This window comes from Nuphar pumila, chromosome 6, assembly GCF_984573655.1.
Source record: "Nuphar pumila chromosome 6, dmNupPumi1.hap1.1, whole genome shotgun sequence".
In the NCBI taxonomy this organism is placed as follows: domain Eukaryota; kingdom Viridiplantae; phylum Streptophyta; class Magnoliopsida; order Nymphaeales; family Nymphaeaceae; genus Nuphar; species Nuphar pumila.
Window position 1 is genome coordinate 119,750,286 of NC_143254.1, and position 12,126 is coordinate 119,762,411.

General features: G+C 36.5%; 1 protein-coding gene across 1 annotated transcript in view; it reads left to right on the forward strand.

Annotated features, from left to right (window-relative positions):
• LOC149835929 (synaptotagmin-2-like) overlaps positions 1 to 12,126 on the forward strand; it is a 59,504-nt gene that overhangs the window by 16,392 nt on the left and 30,986 nt on the right. The window contains exons 5-11 of the mRNA XM_090010719.1: positions 8,252 to 8,370; positions 8,598 to 8,699; positions 8,825 to 8,899; positions 9,319 to 9,395; positions 9,479 to 9,725; positions 9,831 to 10,184; positions 10,700 to 10,828. Coding sequence (XP_089866845.1) covers positions 8,252 to 8,370; positions 8,598 to 8,699; positions 8,825 to 8,899; positions 9,319 to 9,395; positions 9,479 to 9,725; positions 9,831 to 10,184; positions 10,700 to 10,828 — 1,103 coding nt within the window. The remainder of the gene's footprint in view (positions 1 to 8,251; positions 8,371 to 8,597; positions 8,700 to 8,824; positions 8,900 to 9,318; positions 9,396 to 9,478; positions 9,726 to 9,830; positions 10,185 to 10,699; positions 10,829 to 12,126) is intronic.

Sequence of the window (12,126 nt, forward strand, 5' to 3'; positions counted from 1 at the left end):
ACAATCTTAGTAGGTGATTTAATTTGGTTGACTTCAAAATTGTCCTGGTTGAACTTGAGGCCCTTCCCTATGCAGCCTGCAACCACCTCTTCAAATTTCATCTTGCAGGATAAGTGCTTGTGCTTATACAATTTAATTTGATCAATATCTGATTATATTTTGGGAAACTGTGTTACTCTTCCTTGATAGAAAAGGTTGATTTGCAATTTCTGCCATGAAGTATTAAAAATGCAACAGCACATTGTGGAAAACATTCAGACAATAATTTATACTAAATAGCTTTTTCTGCATCTGTTTTGCATGCTTTAATTTTTTTAGCTTATTGCTCACTATTTCTTTTGGTAAATAAGCTACGATGATGCTCTTCACTGATGGTATCATCATCTTTATGGATTTAAGCTTTTCTCGTTCCTCTCTATATTAATTCCATATAAAGACACAAGGACCAATTTTGAATACTATTACTAGCTTTCTTTGTGCTTTCTTCTTCTTTTTTACTGCAAATGATGTAGGTCATTAGATTTTATATGTGCATATATTAGCACTTTTCATGTGCATTAGATTTTATCGCCGTTTCATGTGCATTACATATGCTTTAATTGCATGATGCATATATGTGTATATTTCATATTAATTAGCTTGGTTCATATAATTGTATGCATGAATTTAATTAGCTCATCTTTTTTATTATATGCATATTTGAAATGCTTAGGGTATGATTTATGCATAATTATTTATCTCTTCTTGATGATTCATTATGTCTGTTCATGATCAGATTTTCTTATGATCAATATTATATCTTCTTGAAAAATATGTTGATTTTAAGATTATGGTTTGATTTCATAAAAAATTATCCTTGAGGAATACCCTTCTTATCTTTCTTAATGATTATCTAATGTTTCTAAAAAATTTATTACTAGTTTGTTTGAAAAATTCTACTTAAGTGTTATTCTTGTTTTTAAAATATATTGGCTTTTAAAACTTTATAACTATTGGGTTAGAATGTTTTCCGTGTGTAGTTGATTTTTTTTGTTCTCTCTACATGTTCTTAAAGATGCAATGGATTGAGAAAGGATATCTTTGATGCATCATGGTATGAAGATGGAGATGGCCGATGAAGGCGTTTGGGGATGATCACCAATAAAAACATTTGAAGTCTTGTATTTGCGAAATTCTTTATGTGATAACGATGGAGAATTCCGTTAAAGACACTTGAAGACTTGAGTCCTTCCCATTGAATCTTTGTTGCATTTCAAAACTTTCGGTATATCACACTGTAAGTTTGAGGGGGAGTGTTACGTGTGTATGCATTTTCATACATATATATATTTGTTTCATATGGTACATATATATGTATATATATTATTTATAATGATGTAATAGGTAAATATCCTCTAGGAGTATTTTCGTATTTTCACTAGTCATGTAATAGGTTGTGCACATTAGGGACACAATAGTCTTTTATTTATTTTTTGTACAAACTAGATATTTAGTTTGTAGTTGAGGGCATATTGGTCAAAGCCACATAGAGTCGTTGGGACCTCCCCAATGTCTCCATTTCTAGCCGTTGGGGAGTATCCAATGGCTCTATGACTCCTTTGTGTGTATAAATAGGGGTGTTCCCCCTCCTTGAATCCAATGCTTCTCTTAAGCATTCATGCTCAATAAAGATGAATATTTTTTGCATTTTGTGTTTTTCTATTTAGTTTCTTAATGTTTTATATGCACTTAGTGCTTGTGTTGTTGCCCCTTGATGGCTATGTCACATCTATGTCACATGGGTGCGGGTGCTGGGGTGCGGCACTTTCAAAAAACTTGGGTGTGGGGGTGCGGCAATATATATATATATATATATATATATATATATATATATATATATATATATATATATATATAATTTGTGCAGGGGAGGGGTCGAGCTGATGAGTTATGGAGCTTGATTCAGAGTTTTTGCCCTTGCAGAAAGGGGGTCTGGGGGCTCACCCGGTGCGGGTCCCGTTGCGCAGTCATCGGGCGGGGGTCCAGGGGGGGTGCTGTTAAATTATGTAATCAAACTTGTAATTTCGCATATATATTTTATATATATAAGGTAATACATATACATATATATAATATATGTATATGTATTTACCAATTATATATATAAAAAATATATATTCCTAGTAAGGGTAGTTTAGGAATTTTACACATATTCTTTTTCAAGAATATGTTTTTGTATTTATTTTCTTTTTCTTTATTTATTTTCTTTTTCGCATTTAATGCATTGTACTTGCATTGGGAGGGGCCCAACCCACTAGTCGTTGGACCCCTCCAACGGTCACATTTGTGACCGTTGGAGGGGCTCCAACGACTATGTGGAGCCCCTCCCAAGGCCTCCTCCAAGCCCTATATATATGGGCAGCTCCTCTTGTATTTTCTTAAGGGATTTGGGATTATAGCCCAACCTCTTTAGTTGTTTATGAAACTTATGAGTGCTTTTGCACATTTGTGATTCAGTGTGTTGTGCTTGTTGTGCACAAGTGTTCTTGGGTGTGTATGTTCACACGTTTGTTCTCAAGGTTGTTGCGTTATCAACTAAAGTATCTTGTTGAAGATACTTTAACATGGTATCAAAGCCTCGTTGAAGAAGAAGAATTGCGATTCGCCTTCCCGTGCATTCCTCGAAAAGCGTGCCTTCAAGTTTCTTAAAATCAAAGAGGATCACCTTCTTCGAGCAATATTTTAGGGGCCTCTCTTGTCAAGAAAGACACAAAAAGTAATTAAGGTGCGTACTATCCATTGCATTCTTTCCTCTCTAATGGGCGAAAAAGACTCCCATTTTTCTCTTGGGTTTAAGCTTAATGGCTCAAACTATCATGTTTGGGCCGGTAATATGGAAGCCCATATTAAAGGAAAGGGGCTTTGGGGTTACGTTCATGGATCCATACCGGAACCGGAACCCAAAATTACCATTATTGAAGGAGGGGATATCAAGATCCTTGAAGGGGATGAAAGACAAAAGGCCCTTGAAGAGTATTCTAAGAAACATGATGATTGGGAAATGAAGAACTTCAAGATCTTATCTTGGATTTTTTCATCCGTTGAGACCAAGATAAACGCCAATATCATCAAATTTAAAAGGGCTTCCGAAGCTTGGGTATATCTTGAGAAAATGTACACCTCAAGAGATCTATCCCACAAGTACTTTCTCCAAAAGAGGGCTTTGACTCTCCAACAAAATGACATGACAATTCGGGAGTACTTTGCCGAATTATCCTCTATTTGGGACGAGCTCGCAATCCTTGAACCTAAATGGAGTGGTGAGGCAATCGAATTAAGGCACAAACAACTTGAAGAAGACCGGTTCTTCAATTTTTTAAATGGCCTTAGACCCGAATTGGAACAAGTTCGGTCCTCTCTTCTCTCCGCCTTCACATCCCCCTCACTTGAAGATGTTATCACCAAGCTAAGTGGTGAAGAAACCCGTATGGGGATTGGAAAAAATAATCCTAGCATTCTTGTTGCTTCCTCTACTCAAGAAGATGGTGAAATGGTTAATGCCGTGTCAAGACCAGGAAATAACATGAGGACCTATAGACCTCCTCATTTCAAGAATCAAGGGCAAGGAGGAAATGATCGGTATGGCAAAAGAGACTATAGCAAAGTGACTTACTATCATTGTAAAGAACCCGGACATATCAAACCTTTGTGTCCTAAATGGAAGAAATTGATTGCAACGGCTATGGCATCTCAAGTTGAAGAACGACCTTCTTCATCAAGTGAGTCCTTTTCCCTTCAACAAATCGTAGAAGCTCTACAACCTCTTCTCAAGGGAGGTACTTCCGGAGCCGCTATGTCATCCTCTTCCCCCGGTAAGTCATCTTGGCTTTTAGATTCCGGGGCATCCTTTCACATGACCCCTAGCTATTGCTCTCTTTCAAATTTTTCTAAAAATTCCTTTCCATTCTTTGTATCAACCGCGGACGGAACATCTCTTGAGATTAAAGGAATAGGTAATTTTGAAAAACAAAACTTCTTTGTTCCAAAAATTCGTTTTATCCCAAACCTTAATCTAAATCTTCTTTCCGTTTCCCAACTCACGGACCATGGTTGCGATATAAAATTTTCTTCTAATAAATGTTAGATACAGGATCGCCAGTCCGGGAGATTGATTGGGGAAGGCTCTAGAAGAGGAGACCTCTACTACATAGATTTTCTTCAAGTTCCCAAGAGTCAATTTTGCAACGTCGTCCAAAACAAAGATATTCATGTATGGCATAAGAGATTGGATCATCCCAATATTGTTAAAATCTCCTATTTGCCCTTTGTTAAACATCTTTGTAAAAGTGACTTTTTGTGTAATGAATGCATTATTGGGAAAATGAAATGTTTGCCTTTTCCTCAAAGATCCATGTTTACGACAAAACCATTTGAAATTGTCCATTCTGATGTATGGGGACCGGCTCCGGTAATGTCAAAAGGAGGATTTTCATATTATGTGATCTTTGTGGATGACTATACTAGGTTTTGTTGGATTTATTTCCTTAAACATAAACATGAAGTTTTTTCAACCTTTAAAAATTTTCACACGATGATTTCAAATCAATTCAATGGAAGTTTAAAAATCTTTAGGTCTGACTCTGGAGGAGAATATCTCTCAAATGAATTTAAGAGTTATCTTGAAAATTTTGGTATTCTTCACCAAAAATCTTGTCCGAAAACCCCTCAACAAAATGGGTTAGCCGAACGAAAGCACAGGCAGATTATTGAAACAACTAGGACTTTGCTCATTTCTCAAAACATTCCAAAAAATCTTTGGGTTGAGGCAGCCCTTACTTCTGTCTATCTCATAAACCGTCTCCCATCGAAAAATTTAAACAAAATTTCTCCTTTTGAAAAATTGTATGATAAGGAACCTGATTATAGCAGGTTAAGGGTCTTTGGGTGTAAATGTTTTGTTCTCACTGATAAGAATGACAAACTTTCTCCTAAAGCCATTCCATGTGCCTTTCTTGGCTATTCTGAAACCCAAAAAGGGTTTCGTTGTTATGATATCAAAAGTGACAAATTGTATGTTTCCAGAAATGTGAGTTTTTTGGAAAATATTAGTGGATTTGAACATTGTGACCCCCATAATAAAGAAATGGATTATTCCTTTCTATTTGATTTACTAAATAAGGACGATGATACTAGTGATAATGAGTCAGATCAAAGTAACCCAAATGAATTTGAAACCGAGGAAAACATCTCCTTGCCTCCTTTGTCACATCAATCTATTGAATTACCTAGAGATCCTATCACCTACTCTCATAGAGATCAAAACAACTTTAGGAGTGCTCTTGACAGATATAATGATGCCAGTTCCAGTGCCTCTCAGAATGAAGTGATCCCTCGTAGAACTGAGAGAAGTAGAAGGCCTCCTTCTAGGTTCATCTCCTATGACTCTTTTTTGCCAAGATATAGAGCCTCCTTAGTGCCATCCACTCTTATATAGAACCTAGAAATTTTGAAGAAGCACGAAAGTGCCCTGAATGGATTAATGCCATGGACAATGAACTTGAGGCTCTAAGAAGAGCCAAAACCTGAGAATTTCAAAATCTTCCTGTAGGCAAGAAAACAATAGGGTGCAGATGAGTTTTCAAAGTAAAAACTAAAAGTGATGGATCCCTTGAAAGGTATAAAGCTTGCTTGGTTGCAAAAGGATATAGTCAAGAATATGATATTGACTATGAAGAAACTTTTGCTCCTGTAGCTCGTATGGTCACTGTTCGATGTCTTATAACTATTGCCTCTATCAACAAATGGAACATCTATCAAATGGATGTGAAAAATGCCTTTTTAAATGGCGACTTAAGCGAAGAAGTTTACATGGATGCCCCTTCTGGAATGGAGACTCCTAAGGGAAAGGTGCTTCGTCTTCAGAAAGCACTCTATGGCCTAAAACAAGCTCCCAAGGCTTGGTATGATAGATTTAACTCTGTTATGATTGAGAATGGTTTTTCCTCTTGTTTTACTGACACTGCTCTATTTGTTAGAAAATCCAATGCAGGGATTGTAATTTTACTTCTGTATGTTGATGACATGCTCATCACTGAGAGTGATTCTAACGGGGTTAAGAGCATAAAATCTATCTTAAAAGATAAATTTGAAATGTCTGACTTGGGTTTTCTAACTTATTTTTTGGGAATTGAAGTAGCATACTCTCTTAGAGGATATTTCTTATCTCAAACTAAACTTGCTTCTGAGATCATTGACAGGTCAGGTATTACAGATGAGAAGCTTTGTGAAACTCCTGCAGTGGTAGGAGCAAAGATGAAAATTGATGATGGGGTTCCCCTTTTAGATCCTACACCCTGCAGACAACTTGTAGGATCTCTGATGTATCTGAGTATTACCAGACCAGATATATCCCATGCAGTCCATACTGCAAGTCAGTTTCAGCATGCGCCTACATCCGTTCACATGAGTGCCATCTTACGAGTCGTAAGATACATAAAGGGTACTCTAAATAAGGGAGTTTTTCTGTCCTCTTCTTCTGACTTAAAATTGATTGCGTATACTGACTCGGATTGGGGAGGTGACTCAAATAACCGTCACTCCACCACTGGCTTTTGTGTGTTCTTAGGAGACTCACTAATTTCGTGGAGATGCAAGAAGCAACAAAAGGTGTCGCTCTCCTCAACTGAAGCTGAATATCGTTCCATGGCAACTACTACCATGGAGATTGTTTGGATTCACCAATTGTTAGAAGACATGGGGATCAAAATTGAAGGACCCACCAAGCTATGCTGCGACAACAAGAGTGCAATCTACATTGCAAAGAATCACACCTTTCATGAGCGGACTAAACACATCGAAATGGACTGTCACTATGTTCGTGAAGCATATCTCCGAGGAGTTATTGATCTCCCTTATGTCACGTCCGAATATCAGTTGACAGATTTCTTTACTAAAGCCTTGTGTACTCCGCGGTTCAACTTCCTTCTTGGCAAACTTTCGGTCATCTTGCCCTAAGTTTGAGGGGGGGTGTTAAATTATGTAATCAAACTTGTAATTTCGCATATATATTTTATATATATAAGGTAATACATATACATATATATATATAATATATGTATATGTATTTACCAATTATATATATAAAATATATATATTCCTAGTAAGGGTAGTTTAGGAATTTTACACATATTCTTTTTCAAGAATATGTTTTTGTATTTATTTTCTTTTTCTTTTTCTTTATTTCTTTTCTTTTTCGCATTTAATGCATTGTACTTGCATTGGGAGGGGCCCAACCCACTAGTCGTTGGACCCCTCCAACGGTCACATTTGTGGCCGTTGGAGGGGCTCCAACGACTATGTGGAGCCCCTCCCAAGGCTTCCTCCAAGCCCTATATATATGGGCAGCTCCTCTTGTATTTTCTTAAGGGATTTGGGATTATAGCCCAACCTCTTTAGTTGTTTATGAAACTTATGAGTGCTTTTGCACATTTGTGATTCGGTGTGTTGTGCTTGTTGTGAACAAGTGTTCTTGGGTGTGTATGTTCACACGTTTGTTCTCAAGGTTGTTGCGCTATCAACTAAAGTATCTTGTTGAAGATACTTTAACAGGTGCCGCCCCGGGCGCGGGGGGGGGGGGGGGAGCAGCACCCCCTAGAACAAAAATTTTTTTAATAAAAAAATTGGACACAAATTTTTTTTTAATAAAAAATTGGACACAAATGACCTTGGGTGCGGTCAACGCACCCAGGGTCAGGTTGACCGCACCCGGTGCCGAGTCGCATCGACGCGGGTCGGCACCCTGCTAGCCGAATCCCTGTGACATAGCTTGATGGCTATTGTTTTGTCCTATAGTGGACTTGTGCTTGTGCACATTATGTTACGATCTTGTAAGCCTTGGCATTGGTTTGTGCTTATGCACTTTTGTGATTGTAATCTTGTAAAGCTCTTAGTGACATTGTTTTTGTATTTTCCGCTATTTCATTACAATTATCAAAGTTGCATTGTTTATCAGCATTTTGTTTGGGTGTCCTTAGTAAGAACTCTATTATCTCTTTTTCAGTGTCTTAATATTTTATATCTTTTCACTTTAGTCCATTAGTTTGTCTTTCTAATTTCTGTTTGTGACCCATTCTAGCCTATGCGATCAATAGTCCAAGTTTTCAGTTGCATAAAAGTTCTTTATAGTGGCTATTTTTATCTCTTGATTCACATGCCATTTAACGTTCAATATTTTTATTCAGAATTGCCACTCATGTTGTAATTTGAACATTAGGAATGAAAGTTTATACCACTGATGAGAAGGAGCTGATTATGGAGCCATCATTTAAATGGGCAGGGAATCCAAATGTTATTGTGGCAATCAAAGCTTTTGGGCTAAAAGCAACTGTGCAGGTTATTCCATTATCTTACAATACAAGTAGATTATTAGTAGCACTGCACCTGAATTTGGATAACCTTTTTTACTTTTTTAATGACCAGATGCCTTGGTAGGATTTATCTATTTATTTAAATTTTTAGGTTCATGAATGACCAGAATAAGAAAGCTTGATATGCTGATATGCTGTGAACTTTTCTGTCAAAGGATGGTTGATATTAACTGTTTTTTGGCACTATCTCAGTTGGTGGATTTGCAAGTCTTTGCTGCTCTACGAATCACCTTGAAGCCTTTGGTGCCAACATTTCCTTGTTTCGCAAAAATTCTTGTCTCTCTAATGGAGAAGGTACCTAACTCAGTTTCTTAGATACTGCTTCTGATGTATTTATCTAGATTTTATCTTGCCTTTTTCCCTTTGATCCTTTGGTTACTAAATGCATACACTTAACTGCTTATATTTTGTTGCTGTAGCCACATGTTGATTTTGGACTAAAACTTCTTGGAGCAGATGTAATGTCAATTCCTGGCCTTTACAGATTTGTTCAGGTAGGTTTACGTTTCTATTGATATTTGGGTCCTTGTTTTGGCACTCCCTGGTATTTGTGGCTTAAATTTCTTCATGAGGATCTCAATGCAAACCCTGCTGGCAGTTATCCTTATCCATTTAAAATGAACTTAATTTTGGAATCCTTAGGAATTTCTAGTGCTGGGATGCATCCGTACTTTGCCTATGATGTTGGTCAATAATTAGACCCATCAGATTTGTTTATCATACTTTTGCATGTGTGCAAAGTTCTATTGCATATTTACTGAAAGGCTCTAGTTCAGCGACCACCTTTCACGAAATATGACAACATTTGGGACCTAGAAGATAACTACTGTTGACAAAATCTTTGAGAGAAATTTTTAGTGTTCTAACATTGTGTAATTGCTGCTGTCATTTTTCTTATATCATTCTTCTGCAGGAGACCATCAAGGATCAGGTTGCCAACATGTATCTATGGCCTAAAACATTGGAAGTGCCAATCATGGATCCTGCAAAGTACATTATTCATTAACTTACTCATTCACCTTGTTATTTGTGATCGGTTGTGACTAAGATAAAGCTTTCCTATGAATATCCAGGGCGATGCAGAAACCTGTGGGCATTCTCCATGTCAAGGTTGTCAAAGCAACTAAGCTAAAAAAGAAAGACTTAATGGGTAAATCCGACCCTTATGTGAAACTGAAGCTTACAGAGGACACACTTTCATCTAAGAAAACAACTGTCAAGCATAGTAATCTAAACCCTGAATGGAATGAGGAATTTAATTTCCCTGTGAAGGACCCGCAGTCTCAAACCCTTGAGTGGTCTGTTTATGACTGGGAACAGGTATCATCATTCAATCTTTTTTGTCCTTTGTAATTTCTTGCTTTTTGTCATTCATCATATGATGAGTGCTTTCTTCAATATTTGCATTTATATAATTTTGTTTAGGTTGGTAAGCATGACAAGATGGGAATGAATGCTATTCCTTTAAAAGATCTAACTCCAGATGAGCAAAAAACGTTGACACTTGACTTGCTTAAAAATATGGATCCTAATGATCCACAAAACGAGAAGTCACGTGGACAGATCACCTTGGACGTTATGTACAAGCCTTTTAAAGCAGAGGATTTAGCAAATGAATTTAATGAAGAATTAGGAGCAGTTGAGAGAGCTCCTGAAGGAACACCTGCTGGTGGGGGTTTGCTTGTAGTAACTATACATGAAGCTCAAGATGTTGAAGGCAAGCATCACACCAATCCATATGTACGGCTTCTCTTCAAGGGAGAGGAGAAAAAAACTAAGGTATTATCAGTTACACACACACACAGACACACACACACACACACATATATATATATATACATATAAAGAGTGAGGGAAACATGCTAAATGGGGGTTTTCCAGTGCTTCTTTTGTGATTCTGACCCCAAAGATGTGTTTAACATGGTCAATTTACTAGGAATCGATGTCTGGACCATGTGTTTTTGATGAAAAAATGATATTTGGAGCCTAAAAAATTTACAAAGATTTTGGATCGTTGATTTTTCGAACCTTATAAAAAGTAAAAACCCACCCATGTGGCGGAATCGAACGCTCCAAGAGATGATCCCTATAAAATTGAGTACGTAGATCACATCTGTATGGTCAGAATAAAAAAGAGAGCCCAAATAACCCATTTATCATGTTTCATTTAGCATATTTCATTTATCATGTTTCCTTCACTCTATATATCAATATATATGTATTTGCTTACTAGTCAGTATAATCTTTGGTGTTTCTAATTATCTATTGAAAATGTTTTCCTATTGTGGCTTTAGCATATCAAGAAAAACAGAGATCCAAGGTGGGAGGAGGAGTTTTCTTTTACACTGGAAGAACCACCAACTAATGAACGAATCCATGTGGAGGTTATCAGTCGGCCACCTAGCATTGGTTTGTATTCAAAGGTAACAAAAACTTTATCATTTCAGCTCAGGATGGATGAGCCTGATAATTCTTTGGCTGTAGCAAGATGTTTGACATTTTCTTAATTGTCACTATCGTAGTTTTGAATGGCTGCAGTGGAGCTTTTTTGGCGCTATTTATTTTCATGTATTATGTTTTTGTTAGCTATCTCTATTCTCTAGTCTTGTATGGAAGTCTGCCTGATGACCATGATTAGCGATTGTTGAAATTACTGAGTTCCTAAAACGTGTACTGCTGATAACAGTGGCAATGGCGTATTTGTTTCCTAGTCTATATATATCATGTTTTGCTGTTCTTCCCACAAGCAGCAAGCATAATCATGAATGCAACATATAATGGATGAACATTTTTTAGATTCTGCTCCAGACGGTCCATTTAAATATTGGATACTCATTATTTGGTGGATAATCTGAATAGAGAAGATTTTTCATTGTTCAGCAGTATCTGTTCAGAATCCAGATGAATCATATTTTAGTTGACATTTATCACCACAGAGATGGTATTGAGTCTCTTTTATTGGCTAATGTTCTTGACATATTTTATTATTGTTGCTGGAAATTTCTCATTTTTTAATTTTCTTTCTCACGTTTCTCTTAGAATTTTCTGGCTGAAAGCAGATGTATATAGACTTAGGATTAAAAGACATTCAGAATGTTTGTATACAAAAGTTTAGCTGGACTAGCTTTCCAGTGTCTTTTATATCTTTGATACAATTAGGCAATCATCATCATAATCATAGTGTTGTCATGGAAACATATGATAAACTTGGGAAGACCCCATATGATTATGAGAACAAGCATTAGACTCATGGACAGTATGAAATCAACTGGGGATCTTCAGTTAGTTGCAGGAAAGAAAGCAAGTTTTATATTGTCACAAAATATTTGATGGGGATTATCAATTATGTTTGTCTGTTTTGATAAGAGTTTTGAAACTTTCTTTCTGGAAAAAAAGCAATGAAATGGGAGCATAATGGACTAGGGTCAGTATATTAGCTTTTTATAAAGTTTCAGCAAGCATAAAACTTTATCAAGGGTATTCTAAATCAATAATTTAATCTATATTTTCAAGAAGTTTAAAGAATATGTAGCTGTATTTAACTTCAATGAACGTGAATCTTTGATAGTCAATAATCAAGAAGAAGGATCAAGTTTTAGTATGCACTTTCCTTAACTAGGATCAAGAAATCATATCTTTGTGAATCCAGGAATCAGGAAAATCAGGAAATTATTCTACATTTTCGTATATAATGGAAACCAATAAGTCATGATTTGTGCAT